This window comes from Myodes glareolus, chromosome 17 (assembly GCF_982192425.1).
Source record: "Myodes glareolus chromosome 17, mMyoGla1.1, whole genome shotgun sequence".
Taxonomy (NCBI): Eukaryota; Metazoa; Chordata; class Mammalia; order Rodentia; family Cricetidae; genus Myodes; species Myodes glareolus.
The window spans coordinates 13269224-13294689 of NC_142042.1; the positions used below are offsets into that span (position 1 = coordinate 13269224).

Genomic DNA, 25466 nt, shown 5'->3' on the forward strand with positions numbered 1-25466 from the left:
TGGTGTTGGGTACTGTGATGGATAATACTGATCACTAACTTCACAGAATCTGGAATCACCAGGAGACATGACCCTGAGCACACCTTGTGAGAGATATTTCCGTTAGTCTCTGGGCATGCTCGTGAAGGATTGTCGTGATCAGGTTAAACGGAGGTGGAGAGAACCGCCTTCACTGTGGTCAACACCATTCCACAGGGTCCTGGATTGCACAGAAAGGAGGATGCTAGCTAAGCATGAGCATCATTTTGCCTCTGCAGATGCATTGTGGTCATCACGGCTTCTCTGCCAGGATGGGCTGCGTCCTTGAACTGGGGGCCCAAATTATCATTTCTCCTATAAGATGCTCTTGTTGGAGTGTTTTTATGATAGCAACAGAAAAGGTATTTACGTAACTATTTGCCATGGTAGACAATCATGTGATGATGTGAGCACTTTAGAAAAGGCAGAATTCACTCACTGAGTTAGTCCTTGGGTCAGATCAGCAGACTTCAGATTTGGATTATCGTTAAGGTAAGTAGTATGCTTGATTATAATAATAACTTGAAAACAAAGTCTGTATTTTGGATGATTTGGGATTTTCTGCTATTTTTCATGATAGTTTTAAAACATTACAAATTGTCCAGGATGATATTTTGATGACTTAACGCCATTGAAATTTTAACTCCTATAGAATTTACTTGCTACTCCTGTTGTGTTTTAAGTACATGGAACACAGTATGATTTGGATTATACTTATCATCTGAGCAGTTTTGAAATTTAAGCACATAGAGATGAATGGGGTCCTTTATTTAAGAAAATAGTCACAATAAAATTGATAAAAGCAACATGTAGATTATAAATTTGTACAAGGAAGTTAGCTAAAGCCTAGTCTGAACTGATGCCGAATTAAAAATAAATCCTTTTGTGTGTCGGTTTGGGCACATGTGTGTGGTCAGCAGACACCTTTGCGTGTTCTTCCTCAAGCGCCATCCGCCTTTGTTCCTTAGAGACAGTCTTTTCTCCTGGCCTGGAACTTGTAAAGTAAGGTAGGCTGGCTGGCCAGGGACCCAGGTAAGTCTTCATTAGTTTTGGGGATCAGATTCAAGTCCTGGGTGCTTTCAGGGCAAGTACTTCATCATTTAGGCCATGACCCAGACACCTCACTAGTTCTAACTTAGATAATTATATTGTTACATAGTTTCAAACATTATCCTTTGTCCAAAAATAAACAGGAAGACAAAAACATAGCCTAGTTTCTATGGAGAGGATTGCTACTTTACACTTTCAAATGAGAGAGAGAGAGAGAGAGAGAGAGAGAGAGAGAGAGCATGATCCAGTCAGAGGATTTTGTTCCTCTGCATGTTAGTGATGCGGGAGAATTATCTGTATTCTGTCAATCATATTTTAATAAAACGTTGATTGGCCAGGCAGGCAGTATAGGTGGGAAAGCCAGACAGGAAGTAGAGGTGGAGCAAAGAGACTGGGAATATTCTGGGAAGCAGGAAGCTCCCTCTCCCATTCCTGCCCAGACCACCAAAGAAACAACATGTGAGCTGCCACACTGAAAAAGGTACTGAGCTGTGCAGCTAACATAGATAATAATAATGGATTAATATAAGTTACAAGGGTTAACAAGAAGCCTGAGCTAATGGGCCAATCAGTTTATAACCTAATGTAGACTCTGTGTTATTTTCTTTGGGAATTGCTGGCTGTGGGGTGCCGGGCGGGACAGATACCCCAACAAGCTAGCCCCTCATGCTACATTTTAGGAAACATGTGTCATGTCAGCAATATGGTTAGTCCAAGCAGGGAAGTAATGATCTTAAAAGGAGGATTAAATGGACTCTTTATGAATGAGAATAAGCCAGCCAAAAGTTAATGCCAACAAAAATATTTGATAAGGCAAAGGTAGCAAAGTTGTTTTCCCAGTAAACTATAGAAACCAAGCTGAAGCTAAGAGAGGGAGCTGCTGCTAATGCAGGAGCTCCTCCCTCTCTAGGGAAAATCACACGCAGAAACTACCAGTTTCTGCCAAGAGAGATGCAAAGTGAAGACCCCATTGAGATAGCTGCTTCTCTTTCTGTTTTAGATCCAGATTTCCTTCAAAACCAGATTGTTTTCATTACAGTATTTTTGAAAAGTTTTACAACTGATGACCCCTCGCCATGTATTTTCCTCTTTTAGCAATTCCATGGATTCGAGCAGAAAACGCACTGCAGCTGACTCCCATATGTTCAGCATCGTGAAAGCCCAGCAGAGACGGTCCGCAAGCAACAGGCGTGCAATTCCTCATGACGCAACACATCCGCCCCCGGTTCCACAGAGCGTCCACGTAGCTTCGCCATCGCTCTTAAAGGCACCGGCGAGACCAGACAGCAAGGTCGCGTGTATTCTTGTAAGGGCCACACAAAGCTATACCAAACTTACAATTTTTAAACATACCACCCGTTATTTCATATTTAGGGATCAATAATCAGTAGCAACAAAAATATGATAGAATATAGCAGGGTGGGAGGAGATGGGAAAATTTACAAAGGTAAATAAGGGAGGTGTTTGGAGATTATTAGATCTCCACTCACTTGGTTTTGATGATTTTTCACAATTTATTCATATGTCAAAATGGAGCTATGTAATGTTTCAAGTGCAACAGTGCATGATTGTACTCTCAGTACAGAGGAGGAGGAGGCAGGAAGATGTGGAGTTGTATTATCCTTAGCTACCTTGTGAATTCATGACCAGCCAAGGCTATAGGAGACCCCGTACCAAGAAAAAAGTTGAATTGTATAATTTATATGTATGCAATTGTCATATAGCAATTATACTTCAATAAATCTGGCAAGAGGAACTACTAGGGTTGGTTTAGATTTAGATAATAATCATGCTGTCCTGGAAATGATTTGTTATTTACTAAAAGATCTTTAGAGGGAAGAAAATTAAGATTTATTTCCTGAACTTCTTCCCAAGTAAAATTCAGTGAAGTTTGGGTTTCAAGTTATTTCACAAGTAACAACAGCATGATCATCATTTGATTCATGTGTTTAGAAAAACATATTTAGAGACATTTAATATCTACCATCTAACTGACTTACTAGGAATGTCTCTGGCTGTTTTAATTAATGAACTGCAGTCTGCCCACTTTAGCACAATTGAATGTACCAGGCACTGTTCTTGGCACTCAGTGTACTCTTGTGGAGAAGTCCTGGCTTCACGGAAATACATTCTGAAGACTTGATCTCAAAGAAATAATTCATGTATATCTTGGTGTCAGACAGGAGTGTGTGCAACAAAGAGCACATTTATAATGCCGGAATCAATTATTGACCCATAGCTTCGTATTCTCTCTTAATTTCTTTTTCAAATAACTGACTGCTCTTTTGAATTATATAGGCATACATTTAGGCCTCATTAAGAAGAACTCAGCTGCCCCAGGTTCTGCCACCATGTGATATATTACCAACTCAATGCCATGTAGTCTATGATGCCCTTTAGGGTTTGCCTCAGCCAGATTCGATAGTGTACTTCTTGAAATCTTGCAGAACTTTGTAAATGCGGTGTGTTAGAGTCCTTTAGAACAGCTGTTCTCAATCTGAGGGGCACCACTCCTTTGGGAGTAAATGACCCTTTCACGAGGGTTGCATATCAGCTATCCTACAGATCAGATATTTACATTATGATTCATAACAGTAGCAAAATTACATTTACGAAGTTGCAACATAAGTAACTTTATGATTGGGGGGAGGGTCACCACAACATGAGGAACCATATTAAAGGGTCACAGCTTTAAGAAGGTTGAAAACCACTGCTTTAAAGGAGCACACACACACAAATACACACACATATGTCTCTCTCTCTCTCTCTCTCTCTCTCTCTCTCTCTCACACACACACACACACACACACACACACACACACACACATATGATTTGTTAGAATGACTTATAGGCTGTAATCTAACAATGACTGTTTACCAATGGAAGGTCCAAGAACCCAATAGTTGTTCAGTGCATGAGGCTGAATGCCTCAACTGGTCTTCAGTATATGCTGGAATTCTGTAGAGCCAGGCTCTAATGCCACGGGAGGAATGGACACACTAGTGAGAGCAGAAGCAAGCAGGCAAAGAGAGAACAAACATCCTTCTTCCATGTCTTTTATTTAGGCTGCCACTGAAGTTGTGGCCCAGATTAAGGGTGGATCTTCCTACCACAAAAGATCTGACTTAAAAGTGTGTCTTCTCACTTCAAATTATCTAATTAATGCAAATTCCTCACAGGTGTACCCAGCTGCTTGCATTTTAGCTAATTCCAGTTGTGGAATTAACATTAACAACGAATAGCCCTCACCAGCTAAGAGTAGCCATCGTAATGGCTATTTCATACCAAGAATTTAACATCATGATCGACAGAAGATTTCTCCATTCCAATGAGATGTGTACTCATGGAGGAAGATAGATGTGTCTAGACTAACTTGATTCCTCCAGTAACAACCACTCATTCATCTCTCACGTGACTCTTTCACTGTGTAGATCTTAATTTTCCCAACTACAATATACATTTTTTTCAAACTATGGGTGATATGTTAAAATATATTCTGCAATGTTGATTGGGTATAGCTTAGAGCATAGTAGAAACTCAATAAACAGATTTTATCTGCTGATTTAATCACATGCATTCTTTTAGTGTGTGTGTCTGTGTGTGTGTGTGTGTGTGTGTGTGTGTGTGTGTGTGTGTGTGTGTGCACGTGAACGCACTACACACAGAGGACAGAAGAGAGCATCAGATCCTCTGGAACTGGATTGACAGGAAGTTGGTTGGAAGCTGCTGTGTAGGTCCTGGAAACTGAACACAAGTCCTCTACAAGAGCAGCATCCACTCCTAACCACTGAGTTCTCTCTCTAGTTTCTATTAGCACCACTTTTAAAATTGCAACTAAAGAAAAAAATTCTTAATCAAATCCAAATCATAAAAGATATCAAGGAAGTAACTGATTTAAGTGAACGGAGTTCCTAACATTAACACAACCGTTAACATAGTAGCCACAGGCTGGTGCTGGCTTGTTCTAGTCGAGTCTACTGAAATGTTAAAATGAACATTCAGAAGAATGCCTCTATTTGATATGAACAGACTTGCCAAACCATTCTTTGTCTCAAATGAAGACCACCCTGATGGAAAAAGAGGACCCACTAACTGGCCCCTCCTGGCAATCCCTTGACTAGTGGTCTTGACTCACTTGTGATAAACAGCTGGCCCTGTTTATTAAAATCAGCATCCCAAACTCAAATACTTGGCACGGGCAACAGCCCAGGGGAGTTCACAGCTGTATCAACAAACACCCTCACTCTCCTGCTACCATGTTAGGAGCCTGTGTGTGATCAGTGCTCAAGACTGACGCTCCTGTGCCTAGAGAGACTGCAAAATCTCCTGAGTATCACTGATTTATTTCCATTAAAAACAGACTTGCAATACCACTCTATGAGGAACAGAAATGCACAGATCTCCATGTTGTTATTACAGCAAGCTCATAACTTGATGGAAATAAGCGAAACGTTAACAACAGCTATGTTTTGAAGTGTTTTAAGGGGATTTTTATCCAGATGACCTCCATCCAGGGGCAGGTCTCATGAATGCCGATGGCAAATACCAACACTCAGGACAGCTTCCGAACACTTGGCTTTCACAAACTGCACCTAGGACTCAGAGCTTCCTGCCCGAAGGAACTATCAAGAACTGTTGGCCAGTCCTTGAGCAGACATCTGATCACATGGTATGATTAACTTCAGGATTATTGATTTTTTTCCAGTCATCCATAGACTCTCTCTTGCTTCCTGTGTGATACCCGGGATTGGATAATCAGAGACTTTTCCTTACGTTAGTTTCAGGTGCCCATTCTGGGTTGAAATGGAGATGTCTTTGGGAGGGAAAGACATCGCTTTTAATTATCAATCACTGACTGCTCAGAATGAAACCTATTTATCTGGTCCTTCACTAAAACCATGCTGTAAATAAAGGACAAATTATACAAAGTAAAAGAACCATGTTCTTTGAGATGGCTAAGAATCCATGACCAAGAGACAGAAGCAAGAGGTCAGGAGACCCAAGAAAGAAACTCTTTTTTTTCTTTCTTTTCTTTTTTTTTTAAACCAAAACCACAATTTTTCTCTATGGACTGAACTGTTCCTAGTCTTTCAAGAAATGGCTCAATATTTCATTTCCATTTTATAAAATATCAAACACAGTGCAAGGAGACTTTTGGAATATTGAATACTAATTTCTAAAATATAAGCTGCTTGAAGATAGGACACAATTTAATTAATCTCAGCATTCAATTCTTTAGTGATGGTTCCTAAAAGATCTGTTGGAAATGAACAACGTAACAGATTATCTAAAGAGAAGGTGAAAAGGATGAGTCTGGTGGAAGTCTTGAGTTTTGAGAATCAGCCAATCAAACACATTTTCACACCTTTTAGTCATATGTGTGTGTATGTATATATATGCATTTGGAGTGTGTGTGCATGTATGTGCACGTGTGTGTATCTACACATGCGCATGTCCATGTGTTGGGTAAGGATGAAGAGGACAACAGAGATCAACATTGTCGTCAGAAATCTAAGAGATACAGGGATGAAGGCTGCTACTAGAACAGTGTTTAATTCACCAGGGAGTGACAGAGTCTGCCACAGTCTCAGTTACAGCTGCTGGGTCAGATGCAGTGTCACTGTGACAACGGGTGACTAAGACTTCCCATCTTTGCTGTGTAGTTACTGACTTAGCAAATGTGTTCTTTCCCTTTATAATTATAACAAAGGATAAAAAGTTTGCATTCATGTGGGTTAGATTATAGTCACTTATAATTTTCCTATGTTCCTAGACTTCTGTCATAATAATATAGTCTGAAGGGGTTTGAACTATTAGAATATGCTAATCCACCAATCCACTAAATCCACTAAACATATAACATATGTTATAAACATATAACAACACAACAATCCACTAAACATATAACATCATTCTGAATGAATATTCCAGATAGTGAGAATAAACTTCAGTAAGTTTCAAGGGATGGCCAATTCTCTAAGGTTTTCTGAGTCTAGTGACCACAAATGCACCGGACTGTCTCCTATAGGGTACTTTAAGCACAATGTTATGCACTGTGTCACCAAAAGGAAGAACAGGCCAGTTTGGATTCTGGGAGGAAAACATTCTATATGTAGGAATGCCACTCTTTTCCATGTACTGAGTGTAGCACGAGTAATAAAAACCCAGAGATAGAAATTGGGTTTCAATCAGAAAACCAGAAAAGCAAGGCAGCCAAGTCACCAGAGAAGTCTCACCTCTATCAAGGCTGGGCGACCACAAACTAAACAGACCAAAGCTTCTCTCTCCTCCCATTTTATATTCCCTCTAGTGCTGGGAGTAAAGGTGTGAATCACCAACACCTGGATTTGTTTCTGCATTGCTTTTGTACAGCCCAGGATGGCCTTGAATTTACAGAAATTCATCAGACTCTGTCACCTAAATCCTGGGATTAAAAGTGTGACACCATTGCCAGACCTCTGGTGGCTTTAGCTTTGCCTGTGGTCTTCAGACAAGATTATTTATTGAAATATAAATAATATACCACTACAACTGAGTACTCTGAAGATTGCTAGTTCAAGGGGAGCCCCATGCAGCACTGATGTTAACTCATCACTGTCGAAGTGCCTACAGCATTAGAGAAATGGAAGATGCAGACAGATGCTCTATAGCTCACAACGGTCTTCAGCAAGAGAAACATGCCACCTTCAGAAGGCTAGAGTAAAGTCATGTAGTCCACAGCAAAAAAGAATAAGACCTTTGGGAAATAACTCTTAATGTCAGTGGGTCTTGGTAGAGTAAGAGTGTTTGACCCTGGACTATCAAGTGAGTCCACACCCAAAGCTTCCCAGTATTTCCTGAAATCTATGGGGACTGCCAAGTCATAAATTGAGATAAAAATTTTATCACTACAATTAGATACAAACAGGTCTAGTGAGCACAAGAAAACCCCAAAAGACACAGAGTTTGCATTTTGTCCAGACTTCCAGGTTAGCCCTCAGAGAAGCATCAGGTCGTCTCTCCTGACTTTTACACAGGACAATACAGGTTGCCATGGCAAGGCAGGACTTATGTACCCAGACAGAGCAGGAAGAAAGGCTGGGCATGATCTAGGGCGGGTCAGCTTTGGTGGGTGTTAGCTGGAGATGGACAACTGGAGACGCATAACAACCATGGATACTCTGAGTTATGGCAGGCAGGAAAGAATTGCTTAATAGGTGGGTGTGAGGGCAGGTTGGCAGGACATTCTCTTCCTGAAGAGACATGACCTCAAGTGAAATGGTAGAGCCATCTGGTCAAAGGTCCAGGTATAAGAGATGTAGAAGGGAGGAAAAGAATGACTAAAGTCATAGAAAGGATATGTGGGCCAATGCACAAAGGGTAAAGGATCTTGTATCACATATCCAGGCCCACTAGGAAGTACATGTCAAAGACCAACTAACAACCAACTGCACCCAATGTCTTGTCTATCTGACATTAACTAGCCTTTCTTCATTGGCAACCTGAAGACTAGATTGGGTAGCATCTGAGCAAAACAGACAAGGTCAGAAAGGAATGGTCTATGCATTGGTCTAAAAGAAGGACTGCCCTTTGCCAAGCTAGGTAACAGTTACTGATGCTGTTATTAGTCCAAACTGTCATCAATAGAGACAAACACATTTGCCAGTATGGCATCTTCCCCCGCCCCCAGGAAGTCAACTAGACACTTGTACTACCCTCAGTCCGTCACCATCTAAGTGCTATCAGCATCTTCACAAACAATGGGCACTATCTTCTTCTACTGCATCTGGACCTTCATCTCCACTATGCTGAATGCCTGACCCATAGCATCTAATTCCACTGATCATGGTTTCTGAAGCAGAGCCTTCTTCATGTGGTAGAAGATTGGACCCAGGATACAATCTTCTGGCCTTAAGCTAGTGGCAGCCTTCCTCACTGAAGCAGCCTTTTAAAGTTTAACAAAGCTGACATGTGACATATTCATTAAAACCCCTCTACCTGGTGCTTTGTCCCACATAGGGAAGATGTAAGGACACCAAGAAGTTGGAGGAGGTGTGGTTCTATTTACCATAATTCTTAGTGATACACTGTAGCTCATGTTTCATGCCACACAATCCTAGACCCTACAGGTCCTGGCATCCAAAAGTGTTTCTCTTGATAAGAAGCACCACAGATTCCCGGAAAATTTAAACTTAAGGCTGCCCCTGGGGCTCTTTAAACTTCTTGTGGCCATTTATGAGCAAACAGAAAGAAAAGTCATTCTGCAAGCATGCCGAATGGACCGTGAAAAACATAAGCAAGGAGATGATTTTTACACAATAAAACTGGAAGGAATACACAGGGAATACAGATTTAAAAATTGGGGAAGGGACTCCTGGTATGTGTCCTTAAGTCATGGAAATTTAGGTTAGACTACCAGTAAGATGCTTAGAGCAGCTGAGGGTGAGAAAGCATAAGGCTGAGAGTGGAGGATGGAGAGAAGGACAAACGGTTGTGGTCCCATGGACAGCTGAATTGTAAAGGGTGCAGACCCTCTTTGAAACTGAGGCAGATCAAGTAGATCCATGTAAAGAAAGATACAGCAGATATAAATAAGTAGAAAGGAATGACAAACTTTTATAGTCTAGCACTTACATCTGATGAAAGTATAATTTTCTTGTCACGTAGACTTTTAATATTTAAAAAAATGAACATCCATTGGGTCAACAGGAAACAGGATCAAATTCAGTAAGACGGAATGGCAGCTTTATCACAATGGAATACAACGTCACGTGTGTATTACAGTGGGAAGAAGCCTATCCCAAACCGCTCTCTACTGTAATTCCAACTCCATGACATGCCACCCACGTGGTGGAGACACACAGAGACAACCAGCTGTTATGATTTTCAGCACAAACAGGAAGACTACAGATGAGGCTTTTGGCGTTGTCACTGTTCCTAACACCACGATGATGGGCTTATGCATTTGTCCACACTCCTAAGGTGTGCAACACTGAACGATATAATGTGTTCGACAATACGCGTGTATGTTTCATCAAATGTGACAATCACTCCCAATTTTAAAAATTAGGAATTGATGTTTTTATTCAATCAAATATATAGGTAACTTAATTCTGATCCCTGAGTTTACATCAGGAGGAATCACTACGTTTCCAGGGAGTTCAGGGGCCAGGCAAAGTGGTACGGTGCTTCCAGCTCTAACACTGTGAGTGTCCTCATGGTGCCAATCACCATGAAACAGAGTCAGCACTGTGGGAAGTGGGGAAGACCAACTCAGAAAACATGGGTTTAGGAATTACACAAAGGCACAGCTGCAAAGCCCTAGAAGAACAGGGTAAGTCTAACTCAGAAGAAAACATTAAGGCATCAAAATTTAAAACAACACTGGGAAATCAATGATCTTTATGTGCATATGCAAAAATCTCCTAGTGAATATAAAGGTAGAGAAACTCCACCAAAAATTGCAATGAAAATATAAAACTGGATCCAGGTGGTAGTGGTGCACACCTTTAATCCTAGCACTTGGAGGTAGAGGCAGGCAGATCTTTGAGTTTGGGGCCGGCATGGTCTATAGAGTGAGTACCAGTTCAGCCAGGGCTACACAGAGAGACCCTATTTCAAAGGACAAAAAATTAATAATAATATTAATGATAAGATTTTAAAAATAAATTTTAAAAACTTATAAAATTGGAACAAATTAAAAAAGAATTACACAAAACTAGCATGTGGAAAAAATTGTAAATATTCCTCAAAAAACCAGAAAAGGAGATTTAAGGAAATGAAAGACAGGCATTGTTCTTGGAGAGGATGACTCACTTGGATAATTTTATCAATGTGCTCATAATCTATCATTGTAAGCTGTAGCCAATAAAAACAATGATGATATTTTTAATGAAACTAGATAAGACTGATGCTAAACTTTACATGGAAAAATAATTCAAGTATACACAGGAAGCAAGAAGCTAAGGTGACGTGTAATCATGAAAACTCGCCACAAAGCTTCTGCTGGTACAAACATGGAGCCTGTATGTGGTAATGGTGTAAGAATAGCACAGCTCACTGCTCTAACTCAAGTCAGCTTTGTTTCTCTGGTTACTCTGGGTCAAACAATGTGGGGTAGAGCTATGAAAGGTTGGCCTCTGCCATGACATGGCTGTTACATACATGAACTCACAGTAGCTGGGGTCTGCACATGGTTAAAGAGGTAGGAAGTTCCTCGTTGAGGAAGGATGGGGTCCTTCACCCTCACTCTAGCTGAAATGCCAAAGGCAGATGATGGTTGCTGAAGGGACAGACTCACTCTTCATTGGGAGAAAGTGCCCAGTGATGGGTTTCTCGTGACCAAGGGAATGACTCTACACCCGTGGGCATATGGGCAGCACTAACCGCGGGAATATGGGCATCAGTAACTGGACTCAGAGTAGAGAGAGAGAGAGAGAGAGAGAGACAGAGAGAGAGACAGAGAGAGACAGAGAGACAGAGAGCTGGGAGGCAAATGGGAGATATGTTTGGTGGAGTGGGGGAGGTCTTGGAAGTGGGGAGCATATACAGACATGAAAGTTTCAAAAAAATTGAAAAGGGAGTTTAAAATAATAAAACCTAGGGACTAAGGAGAAAACTTAGAGATTAAAGCACTTGCTACTCTTATAGCAGACATGGGGTCGATTCCAGGACCAACCTGGTCAACTCACAACCACCTGTCTCTCCAGCTCCAGGGAATCTGACACCTTCTGTTGGTGTCCAAGGGCACTTGCAGTCACCTGCATGCACATACATAGCGAATAAACCTAAGATCTTATCAATCAATCAATCAATAAAATGTTTCTCCCAATGTAGACTCAAAGGGGTTTGTTTTCTCTCAGTCCTGGCTTAGTCCTTCACAACCTCCTGCTCCTATAAACATTCTGCCTTTAGGTCAGATTCACCCTGCCCTCCCAGGGCTGTTTGTCCTCTCCTCGCCTGTCCAGCTCCTCTCAGATGGATGATAACTGGAGGGCTTCCACAGCAGAGCTCGTTAGTGGCTTTCTTTCGTTACTTTATATTATAAACACTGTAGAGCGCTGTCCCTCTGCCATGCTCCGCTGCGCTGAGTGGTAGCAATGACTTTACAAGGTTACGGAACCATGTGGCAGACAATTTCCAGGCAGAGAATAGGAGAACACTTTGACTCTCCCCAAAGTCTAATCGCTTCCTGATTTGGCAACAGTTCTGGGGGAAACAATGGTACTTCAGTGATAAAGTGCAGAAAGATAAATGTGTTTATTTCCATTATAGTTTTTACTTTCTAAATTAGCACTCGGAGCCATGAGTTTCACTGTATAGTTTCCACCCACACCGGGTTTTAGCGGATCTATCCACACTCCTCTTAGCCCCTGCCTCCCTCCACAGCCTCCCTGATACTCTCATGTTACATATATCTCATAACTCTTTTCATCTCTTCTTCTTTCACTTCAACCCTCACTTAAGACTTCGCCCTTCCTTCCTACGGTCTAGGCTCTAGTTCTCTGGCCTGTCCCCACACATTTACACACATAGAAATAAAGATCTCGGGCTTACACACGAGAGAAAATGTGCTATTTGTCTCGCTGGGTCTGGGATAGTTCACTTAAGCTAATAATTTCCATTGCCATCCATTTTCCTACAAATGTCATGATTTCATTTTATGGCTTAATAAAATTCCATTGTGTATATACACCACATAAAATGTGGTTATTGTTGCTGTTAATCACCCATTGGATACCCTAGGTGAACCCAACTCAGCACTGTGGGGGCTGGCCCTAAGCATCTCGGTTTCTTTCCAAGTTCTTTATGTGATGGTGGTGTCCAGGATGGTTGAAAGGAGAGTCACAACTCTGCAGTTGGCACCGGTTTATTGTCAAAACTTAAAATTCCAATGAACTAAATGAGTACTTTGTCTAGACCTTTGACGGTCCGTGCTGGGCCATCAAGTTGTGCTAACTGACATTAAATCATCTCTCTGTCCCCTGGGCTCTCTCTCCTCATTCTCAAATGTACACACAGCATCCCAAAGTGACCTTCTAAAAGCATAGACCAGGGGCTCAGAAGATGGCGCAGGAATGAAGAACTCTTGATGTCCTTCCAGAGCGCTTGAGTGGGATTCCCTGCACCCATGTTGGGGAGCTCACAACTTTTCTATTCCAACCCCAAGAGTTCCATCTCCCTCTTTTGGCCTCATCGGGCAATTGCACTCATAGGGGCTCCCCACCCTGACTCCATCCAGTTCTGTCTCTCAAAATATTAGAAAAATAAATGTCTTCAAAAAGCATAAATCAGATACACTCTTGCTACTGCCCCACCTAAACCATTGTTAACTTTTGATCTTAAACAAAGCAGGCTCGTTCTCTCCTCTACCTTCTCTCTCTCTTCCTCCCTGACTCCCTCCCTACCCCTCTCTCTGAGTTAAGACTGTGGCTTCTGCCTATAGTGGCATTGTAGTGGTGGCAGCTACAGTTCACTGTTCATATTAGACATGGTAATTAATAAAAGTCATCATACAAGTCTCCATCTAGATCCATCATTTTAGTGATACGTCAGCATCTCTGCAACTGAATTCTGCTTTGGTGCCATGATATCAATGTATGCTCAAAATGGAAACAGCATTAATATTATGAGTTGCTATAATTTATTTGAATAATGAGTCCATTTCTGTCTGTGGAAGAGGCACCTCATAAAAATGATCATATTTCATGGCTTTGGTTAGCAGTGTTTAGATTCAAATCTGAAGTCCATACAATAAAATTTGTGTCTCTCAGTAGCTGTGTTTGAGGACAAAAAGTCTTTTAAAATATTTTTATTAATTCTTTGAGTTCATATAATGTTTTTTGAGCATATTCACCTCTCAGCTCCCTCTCTAACCACCCTTTCAATCTCCCCAGTCCTTCCACTCGACTTTGAGATGATTTCTCTCTCTTTTTCTTCTCTTCCCATCAAGCCCAGCTAGTCTTGGGATTGGAACCTGCTCTGGTGTGTGGTCAGCCACCCGGGTCACAGACTGGCTGTGCCTCACTCAGCACTCAGGCACTCAGGCACTGACAGCTACCTTTGCATGTCTATGCTGGGACACTGTCTGGGTGGAGCTTGGAGAGGTTTCCTGTGCTCTGTCATAACTGCCGTGAGTTCCTGTGTGTATCTTCCCTGTGTTGCTGGGAAACACTGTTTCCTTAAAGTCACGTGACCCTCCTCCTCTGGCTCTTAAGCTCTTTCTGCCTCCTCTTCTGCAAAGACCTCCGGGCCTTGCACTGAGGGGGTGTGAGAAGTCCTTTTACATTCTAGTATTAATACAGCTCAGACATTGTCTTCAAGAGGCTCAGTCACCCCTGCTTAGGCTCCTACAAGAACTCGCACTCATACATTGTGCCCTCGCTCTGATGACTTAGTCCAACCCCGCTGATCTCTTTTCCGTCCTTCTCTCGCGGACTCCATCACCATATGGATGCCCTACAGAGCATCACATCTGCCTTGCTTTGCGGTCAGAAGTTTGTCTGTGTGCACAGTTTTAGCTGTGCTTCTTATGGCTTCTGTTGTTGTCATCTGTTCGCATCCGATTTTAAACATTTTCTAATTTATATTGTTTTTTTTACTTAAATTGTCAATTGCTCAGAAATGTGCGTTTTAGCCACCAAAATTTATTTTACTGCCCTTTGATCATTAACTTAAAACTAAATTATAGGGTTTGAGACCATTTGCTGCCCAAACCATGGGGACCAGAGTTCAGATCCCAGCACCCACATTGGGCAGCTTACAAAATTCCCGTAACTCTAGCTCCAAGGAATCCAGTGCCCTCTTCTGACCTCAGTGGGCACATGCAAACATGTACAGATACACTCACCCAGATACACACAGGCAAGCACAAACATAAATAAAGGAAAACTAAAGCAAAACCTTTTTAATTGTACTGTAAACACAGCAGGTTCGATTTCTGGGACACAGGCAAACGGGTTTATTAATTTCAGATCCTGGGTCATAAACTCCCCCTTAATAGCTTCACTTGCTGAGATTGGTTCATGTAACACCTAGGGGTGCTGACTCTTGTGTTCCATCACCGCCTGCTTCCTCCTCTCCTGAACCCCAGGACTGTGATCTTTATATAAACATGAGATTTATCTGTATGCACTAAAACATTTCCATTCCAATAGAACAAAACCCAAGATCTGATTTCCAACACCTTGACCTTCTTTTTTTTCTTCTGCTTTTAGTTTCTATTTTAGAATCATGATCCATATTTTACTCAACTGGTTAAGCAAATAAATGAAAATTGTATTATAGCCCTATAGCCCTCTCTCACAAGCTGACTGAGCTGAATTGCATGGTTCAAATGTTGCAAATTATATTCCTTGTGTTTCTATCAAAATCATCCTTACCTTTCACAGATGAGGTCATACCACCTCACTGTTAATCCTTGGCTATATCACATTTATCCTTCCAAGCAATATGAAGGATTAATTGGTCTCCTTGTAACCCCTCCTTCTTCATAAGCAACCACTCTGCTGTCGTGGCACACACTGCAGAAAGCGCAGGCCCCGGGATTCCATCTCCTCGCTTAGAAATCTTTGTTTGAAACTTATGGGATAACCATAGACTTAACAGCTAAGAACCTGTACCTGAGAAAATTCCTCTATTATGCAAAGAAAACCGTCTTAGCTTTGATCTGCCATTGAACATTCTTTAAATTCTTAAATCCCCAGCTACATTAAAACTCTAAAGTTTATGCTGAAACATGAAGGGGCCGGACCTGCAGATCCAAGGATGCAGGATCTCCAAGACATAAGATAACAATCGGATAGCCAAGAGCAGCCCCAGTGAGCGCCCAGCATCCAAGGTACAGCAGAAGCCAGAGGCCTCGAGCCAGACCAAAGACTCACTGCAATGCACACTTACAAGTGAAGTTGTACGGACTAAAGGGTCCAGCTCACTGTCACGCTGCAGCTTCCACACGGAGGCTTCTTTCTCTTTTTGTTTTTGTATGTTAGTTAACTAGTTTTGTTTTGTTTGAAATTTCATTTTGGCTGGGGGTTTGCAAGGGCAGAGGGATAGGGAGACGAAAGGGATCGGGATGCATGGTGTGCAACCCACAAAGAATCAACTTAAAAAACAAGTCTGATGGGGTGTAATTCCCAACCCCATTCTGAACACCCATCCTTGCGTTCACAGACAGGTATAGCTCTCACCCCTCATCAATGGAGCTTCTTTCTCAGCAGGGGAGACCATCACAGAAATCCATGACTAGTCAAAATGCAAAGAACAATGAACTATTGGGTGCCCATCACTGACAGATACTTCTAAACACAACCCACACACCTAAGGCTCAGGGAGCAAGGCAGAAGAGTGGGAAGAAAAATCGTAAGAGCGAAAGACCCGAACATCTGCTACAAGACAGCGCCTCGTACCCAGGCACATATACAGCCCGTGCATATGAGCTGGAAGATATTATCATTGCTAACTTGCCTCAAATGATCTTGTCCTGAGCCTTGAGAGACTACAAGTTAACACCTCTGGGACATACAGCAGACCACAAAGAAGCATAGAGCAGTTGGCTGGCAGGATCTTTTATAAGCAATACGGAGTTAAATATATGGAAACAATAGTTTTTAACTGTAGATGAAAAATGATGAAATTTCAAAGGAATGGGGAAAATGAACATCTTTGGATGATGAGGCAGGAGCGAAAGACTTAAACTTGTGCGCCCAGAGCCATGCTTTATGCAAAACAAGATCATTAAAATAATAGCGACACAGGAGACAGAGCCTCCCTCTGCAAGGCAGATGCTACTCATAGTTACTCACAGTTACAACAGTGTCGGGGTGGACTAAGAACAATAGTCATTTTAAATAATTCCCTTGCAGTTCGAGTCTGCATCCTGGCTGAAAGAAGTCTTGCAAACCCTATTTGTTCTGGAAAAGCTTCCATTACATTTGATGGAAGAAAAGAGGCTGGGTTCATTTGAAGAGACAAACTCTTGTCAACCTGCAGCTCTAATTGCTCACTCAAAACAACGTCCTTCTCAGGGCAGCATTGATACATTGTGGCGTTTCACACCCCACTGCTTCCTCCTCAACAAAACCAGGTGCAACGTTAGGTTTGGTATTTGATCTGCCATCGGTGAATGTGTTTTAAATTCGAAAGACTGTAGCAGTCAACTAAAGAAGTCACCAACCCAGGAAAAGTAGCTGAGGAATAAGACCTGTAGTCTGTGCAGAGGGAGAAGCCACCGCACAGTCCTGTCCTGGGACCTGCCCAGGGCTCCGCCACTAGGGAGCTGTTAGTTCTCTGGTTTACTTATTCAGAAGTCAATTATATTCTGGGCATTGTTGCCGCATCTGGTACTCTGAGTTAGACTTGGGGTGTACTAACGCAGAAGCTTTATCTCACACACCACATCTGGGATTTATGAAATGATTCAAGAACACTTTACCGTCACAGTTTCTGCTCCGTGGAGGCTTTCAAGAAAGAGATTCCGTACCAAGCATGAAGCCAAACTCAACATTTTAAGGACTATACAAACAAACTTGATATGTCTGCTATAAGCCTAATTGCACTTATTTTAGATATGAAGTCCAAATGATACATGCATTCAGCAAGAATTGGAAGCATTTCCTACTACTAATTCAGTGGAGTTTATGGCTCCAATTGTTTATAATCCCTAACTATCTATCACAGACCAGCTATGCACCAAAGACTAGGATTTCATCGGAATAAAAATGTGGACAGTCCAGAGTTTGCATCTCTAATAAAAACCCTGGAGTACAAAGTGTTCCCAAACCGTGAGACATGCGATACAGCATGGATGGGCTTCACCTGACCCTCCGTGAGGGTCCCAGTCACAGCACAGGGGCCTGGCAAACATTAGACACATGTACCTTCTGGCTAAGCACATATGAAACATAAATTTTGATTAAATTTTCATTGTCATTGTGAGAAGGATTCAAAGCTTGAAAGTGTTCTGTGAACTTCAACTCATACTTAATCTTCTGCTTCCTTAGGATCTCTGATGGAGGAAATATGGTCTAAACTGCTTTTCATTGATAAACTTCAGAGAGAATCTTTCTTAGGCGTCCCACAGAAAAGTGTGCTTTGTAAAAGAAATTTAATTTTTACTATTTCTTTTGCTTCAAATTTATTATCTTTTAATCATTGATTTACCTCTGGTCCTGGAGGGCCAGATGGTCCCTGGGGTCCTGGGTCACCTGGTTGTCCCTAAAAGAGGAGAGAAAAAAATCAAAATAAGAATATGAACTTAACAAATATAACTGAAAGTGGAAACTGGCATTTTGCAATTGAACAGCATTAGATGTATTATGTTGTAATGACGTTCCAGAGATTTAACTTGGAAGGGCTTCAGATTCCTCTTCCTGTGTTATTTGCTGCCCTAAACTGAGAGCATCAGCTGCCTTTCCTGGCTTCAGGTTTCATTCACAATCACCCCATCACCATGGTGAAACTTATAATGTCTGTGCTTTGATATATACTTGCTTCTATTAGCTACACAAACAAGTTAATCAGTCAGGTGGCTCAGGCAAGTACAGTGTAGCCATGCAAATGTGCACGTGTGTTTATATGGATGTATATGTGCATGCATGTCCTTACATGTGTGCATGTGTGTGTGCATATATGTGTATATGAACGTCTGTTTATGTGCATGTGTAGGTATCTGTGCATGCATGTATGAGTGAGTGTGTGTATATACATGTGTATATATATGTGTGTGCATGTGTATGTGCATATATGTATGTGTATGTTTCTCTGGAGACAGGTTTGTAAAGCAGCAGTGTAGAGTTCTAGAAGTGGGTTTGCTTTTTTTAATCAGAGTTCTAGGACACTTCTGAAAACTTCTCTCCTCTTTGCTACCATAAGTGGCTTGATAGAATAACTATGATTCACCTGAGTTGAAATCCTAGCTGCTAGGTGTCTCCAAACCTCCCCTGTTCCAGCAAAAAGACATGGAGGACAATGGCAAGGCTAACATTCTCAGGGTCATTGTGAGGTTAAATGAGACAATGTCTGGGCACTGCAGAGCCAGGACACACAGAAGGGTCATGAACATTAACCAAAGCCATAGTGATGGGCTGTCCACTTCCTATCTGTGCTCCTTGCCTGGTTTTGCCTGCAATTCCCAGATCACTTTGATCCTAGAATTAAAGGTTGTGGGGAGTGGTTTGAACTTGCAGCCAGGGAAGGCATCAAGGGTAGCAGCATAGACCAGGGGAGACGAACACGGGGGCACTCTGGCTTTCATAAGAAAACTGCTGAATTGTCTGTCTTTGCTCTCAGCCACCATGTGAGCTTTTCATCTGATTAAACTAGGTCTCAGATGACATAGGGCTGCAGGAGACAGCATGGGGGGACCCATTTCCCAACAACTCAGTTTTACATCTTGACTGGCTTTCTTTGCAGTGCGAAGATATCCGACATAAGAGGGAGGGTTCAGAACAGCTACCACACTAGAATCTAGACAGTCTGGGCAAAGGCCCATTTTCAAAAGGCAGAAAGAAATTTGTAAACCATCTGAATCAGCCCATGAGGGCATCTTAAATCTAAAAGGAATCAGCACTCCGTTAGAGGGATGGGGTGAGTCTCACTGGGGCCCTCTAGTGGCAAAAACCGATTAGAACGCAAACTAGAAGTATCCAAGAAAAAAAAATAGCTTATCCACAGGCCTTTGATTTAATTGGCAAGTAAATGTTAAAAGAAAATAAATTGTGGAGCAATTTTATAACTCTCTCATGATAATTATTTGTTTTACAAAACTTAAGTTACCATCTTTCTATGGATGCCAATTTTTCCTTTATGAAACATTTTATGAAGAATTTTCAAGTCGCTTACAGAATGGAGCAGTGCTAAGTGAATTTCTATAAATAAGGAAACTTCTGGCACAGAAATAGTAAGGGCCATCAAGATGGTCCAGTGGCCAAAGCATTTGCCCCCATGCTTTGTAGCCTAAGTTCAATGCTAGGAAATCACTTGTTGGGGAATCCTTGGTAGACAAAAAAAGCAGACTCTTAGGAGTTGTCCTCTCTCTCTCTCTCTCTCTCTCTCTCTCTCTCTCTCTCTTTCTCTCTCTCTCTCTCTCTCCACACACACACACACACACACACACACACACACACACACACACGCACACACAACTGCTAAGAACACAATAGTCTTGGCTTTCTCTCACTCGGGTGAGGAGAGCTCCTGACCCTTCCAGAGGGGTAGCTTTCCCTGATTTCTGAACTTGCCGAACAAAGCCCTCCCTGTTCCAGAAGGCTCACACCTTCCCCATCAGGCCGTGCCTACATCTGGAAAATATTCTTTCATGTTATAACACAGATCTACTTGGAAGCAACCATAGCAACCAGTAAAATCAAAGATGACAGAAAACTAAAGCTAGGACCGAGGAAGACACCCTCAGGAGTCATTCCTGCCACAGCAGTAGACAAAGCTGCTAGGTAGGCATAAACTTGTATAACCACATGTGGCTCTTAAGAAGTAGGTTGATTCATAATTTATCATAAAATAAGAATTTCGTATCTTTACTGGAGAAGGTTTTCAGGTCAAATATCTTGGTATTAGTAGGATACAAAGGAGTTTAGGCACCAAAGAAAATGTTCTTTCACTAATATATTTTATGTGTGTGTTCATGTGGGTATGCACGTGTGTGCAAGACTGTATGTGCACGCATGTGTGTGCATGAGTGAGTATGTGCACATGTGTGTGTGTGTGTGTGCGTGTGCGGGCCAGAGATCAATCTTGGGTGTCATTCTGAGGCATCAGCCACCTTATCTTTTATGACAGGGTCCCTCATTGGGTCCTGGGTCTTGCTGACTACTTAAGCTCAGCTGGTTGGCAAACATGCCCCAGCAACATCTTTCTCGGCCTCCCCCACTGGGGTCACAGCACACGTGCACCATTGCTGAGCTTGAGCTTAGGCCCTCAGGTTGCACAGCCAATACTTTACTTGCTCAGTCATATCCCCAGCCATTGTTAAAAATCAACCGAGAGTCAAAACTGTCTTGAGCTCAAAGCATACAGTTTCAAAGTTTGGCAAAACTACAAAAGATCAGCCATCTCTCTGCTCATGGAATTCCCACTGACATTAAATTATTATATTAGAATATACAGGTGAATTAGTATACACAGGTGAACAATGAGTCCGTAAAACCCATTCAGAAAATTTTCATCCCTTACCGTATGTAACTTTGATTAGCATTTGTTGTGACTTCTTTTATGAACAAATAATTAGGTTAGCATGTCAAATATAAAATAATCTTCTCTTCGTTTAGATCTCAGACATAGTGGCAACCCACAGCAAAGTCTCACTAAACTAGAAAAATACTCACAAGCACTAAAATAATCTGACTTTCATCTTAAACACACGAAATTGGCTATTGTGATTATTAGCTACCCAAGGTCATAGAAGATCAAACGTCAGAGCTGGGTGTTAAACCCATGCTGTTATCTCTTAGTCTCATTACTCATTTCTGCTGCTACAAGCATACTATGAAATGAACTGGGTCAGAGGTTGAGTAACTCAACAGTGATTAGGCTAACGTGAGCCTGAATTTGCTCCTAGTGTTCTGGCAATACGAACTGTAGGGCATGGAGAATAGTATTGGGTTTATTTATTAGTATCTCAGATAACTGGCTTCTCTCAAAGGATTTTGAAAACCCTTCAAAATATAAACAAGGAAGAAAAAGAAAGGCTCTAGCCTTCTTTCCCAATCACCTCAGACACCAGAAAGTCCCTGTTGCTCAGTTCTGGTTCCTTCAATTCATTAGCTGTCTTCTTGACTGACTCCCCTGCCCTGTTGTGGGCTGTAGAGCTTTTGAGATTCAACTCCAGAGAAGGAGCCTTGAGCCCACGGTTGATTAGATTAATGAAAATGAAAATAGGTCATCTGTTGGCATGTCATTGGACAAACACCCCAAAATATTTTTTGGATTAAGTAATTCCTGAGAAATATTCACAAAATGCTGGATGAATTATGTGAGGTTCTGAAGAGTAACTCTGCTTCCTGAGAGAAGGGGTAGGATTAGAGGGAGCACCATAAAGTGCTCAGGAAAACATCATTTTAATACTTTATTGTGTATTTAATTCTATAACCACTTTTCTATCTATTTATGGCTATAAACAACATTAACTTGTATTTTTATTTTTTATTTCTTGAGATAGGATTTCTCTGTGTAGCTTTGACTGTCCTGGAACTGTAGAATATCTTTCACCTATAAAATAAATAGTGCCAACTTCATAGGATTGTTGTGACTATTGAATCAGATATATAACCCTTATAGCACTACCTGGCACTTCATAAAGAATTAGGCTTAGATAAGACCATTATCAATTTAAACATTCAGAGGTCTATTTTTTACCTAAATTTTCTTCATTGTCTTTATGACTCTGTCGTTGACCTAGGGTAGGAGTCATGCTATGGAAGTTGTGCTGAAAACCTGTGGGCCAGCGATCCTCTAGGACCCAGAAGAGAAAACGTAGGGCTGGTAGGCATCTACCTCACATTCTAGATTCTTCTAACACCATTAAGCACCAAGACTCTGCTTATCACAGGAAACAAAGCGAAGGTTCAAACCTACTGAAGGTCCCGACTTTCCTCTTATCCCTGGAGGTCCTGGTGACCCGATAGTGCCCTAAGAGAAGAAATTAGGGGGGAAATATTATATTAAAGAAAGCTTTCTACTTGTACACTTCTAAACATATTGATGGGTATATATTAGAATTAAAAATCAGATTGATATCATATCCTTAAAAGTGCGTGGCTGAAGTAATAAGTACTCCTTTTCTTTGAATCAATGTTTTTAGTTCTTCATTTTTAACAAGTGAGTGCTATGAAAGGTACCTTGTCTCCAGGATACCCAGGTTCTCCTGGCTCTCCCGTCATGCCTTGCTCGCCCTAGAAGCACAGTATCACAGAAAGACAATGCATTATACACATGGTAACTACACAGGAAGGCACATATTCATTATAGAAGAAGCTCTATGGGTTTCCCTACTTCTTAGAAAACTAATAAAATAGAAATTAGACCCTCTAAATAAAACCAAAATATCTAATAATTTCTGTTGACATGAACAAAGTGACCAACTGGGGTGAGGAATTATCTCTGTGATAATGTTAATATTGAAATCACCTTATCACCTTTGATTCCAGGTGGTCCTCTATTTCCTGAAAGGCCCTAAAAATACAAAGGGTGATATTTTGTGACATCGTGGATAAATTAAAGAGAAGTATCAGTAAGCAAATAGAGCCATACCATTGGGCCAGGAGCTCCTGGGGGTCCAATGGGTCCTGCAGGACCAATGCTTCCCTGAGAAAAGGTAAGAAAGGTATCATTAAGCGCTCATTAGAGCTAGAAAGAGGGCATGGTACAGCTAAAGAAGTTGATGAAATGAAAGCATTTTGCCCACTTCAGCAACTTTCCTTCTGTTTTAAAACAATATTCAACTCTTAAAACTCTAAGCAGCTTGTGTTTCTTTTGATGCCTCCTGATTCTACCCAAGTCTGCTCTAATCAGACCCTTCCATACTCTGAGCTCTATATACTTTCTGCCCGTGCCATCCACTTGGCAGTATTTTCAGATGGGTAACAGCTTGTAGAAATATTTCAGTGCCAAGTTCCCCTCCAATAGTCAAATATACTAATCAATCACCTTAGCTTTCTATTTTATTCATGAGTTAGCTGTTGGGGGATGATCTTTTTGTACACTGTGAAGATGTGTCTCTGCTTTACCTCTTCTGCCTAAGGCACCATCTGTTTGGTTGGTTTAATAAAGAGCAAAATGACCAATATCTGGGCAGGAGAGGATAGGTGTCTGAGGTTGTGACCCAACTTCTGTCTCATCAGCTCTCCTGGCTTCCTTGTTATTCCCCATCCCACTAACCACTTTGGTTCAATCTCTGACAAAAGTGTCCACATGGTAAGAATGTTGTCTATGTGGCCACGGCTATCACATGCCTACACCTCTAGCTAGATACTCTGAAGGATGAGGCTAGAGAATTGGAGAATTCAAGGTAGGCTGGGCAGCATAGCAACATAGGGAGAGGACAGCTCTAAATCAACAGAGAACAAAAGTTCAAGGCTAGGTGTAGTGGCTGAGCCCGTAACCCCAGCACTCAGGAGTCTGGCCAGCCTTGGTTTCACAGGGAGCTTGTTAGATGACAGGGCTCTCATCCAGAGAAACCATGTCTCTAACAGTAAAACAACAACCAAACAAAAAACTTCTGTTTCTGAAAATGTCACTCAATTTAGCTACAATTCAAACTATTGAGCCAGTATTATGGCCTTTTCTTTTAGATATCTACCAGACGTCCAGATTCCCTTCTGTATTTACCCACTTCCTCTTTTTCCTCTTCCTCCTCTATATCCTGCACTCAGTCAGGATGTGCACTCCACCTCCTGGCCATGCTCTTCTGCATGACAAGTTCTGAGTCTTTGAAAATACAGTGACCAGTACCAAACGCCTTTAGCATAAGTCTCCCCGAGTCTCTCAACCAGTAACTAGCTGACCATTCTCCACCCATCCCAGACTCAACCTAATAAATGTGATGTAATAGTCTCAATATCAAATGTAGAGTGGATACTGAAGGAATTAACTTTAAAATATATTTTTATTTTATATGGCAATTTCTAGAGTTCTAGTTTCCAACATTTCCTTACTGCACGGACAGTAGCCTACATTTGTATGATACAGATGTCAGAATGGAAAACTTGACACTGGTACTTTTGGAAGAGCCTTAGGGTTTGCGAAGTACATCGGAGACAAATTATTCCCAACGTGTTTAATCCTGAAATGTACGGGACTGTGAGCAGCAAAGGTAATGCTTTCCAGCTTCGCAAATATCCAAGGGTAATATATCACTGCTCGCCATCCCAACTTTGCCAATAGGAAACCATCGTTCATGCGACTGCAGTGGCTAGTTTATTCAAAGTTCATAGCTTTAAAGCTTATCCTAGTTTTAAAAACACAATAAATTTCTGTGTTTGGGAATTGTTCCGAAATTATCGAATGGTGGAGAGACATTTTACAAACAAAAAGACATGCTTTGTGCCAGTTTTTCCACAGACAATATAGTTTTCTCAAATTTTGTCTTAAATTTGTCTCAAGATGCTTAATCTGGCATTTTGAGCTGAGTATGTTTTGAAGGCATGATATCTTACCTTACTACTTTTTTTGTGACTCTAGAAGAAACATCACTAGGACCAGGAGATATTGGGGAAAATGCTATGAAGAACTCGCTAAAGCAGAAGAGCATGTGGTGAAAATGGGGGACCAACTGCAGGATCATGATACTGGCACACCAGAAATCGTACATCAAATTCTTGTCCTGAACAACTGCAGTCTTCTAAACAGTAATGCATGACGACTTTTGGAGAGTTTCAGCTCATCAGAGGAATCCACAGGGCCTTTG

The 25466-nt window shown here is 41.5% G+C and overlaps 1 protein-coding gene across 1 annotated transcript in view; it reads right to left on the reverse strand.

Annotated features, from left to right (window-relative positions):
• Window positions 1–25466, reverse strand: part of Col24a1 (collagen type XXIV alpha 1 chain) — a 256486-nt gene that overhangs the window by 167305 nt on the left and 63715 nt on the right. The window contains exons 15-19 of the mRNA XM_087897474.1: window positions 23312–23365; window positions 23189–23233; window positions 22900–22953; window positions 22637–22690; window positions 18209–18262 (exon numbers count right to left, since the gene is read on the reverse strand). Coding sequence (XP_087753600.1) covers window positions 18209–18262; window positions 22637–22690; window positions 22900–22953; window positions 23189–23233; window positions 23312–23365 — 261 coding nt within the window. The remainder of the gene's footprint in view (window positions 1–18208; window positions 18263–22636; window positions 22691–22899; window positions 22954–23188; window positions 23234–23311; window positions 23366–25466) is intronic.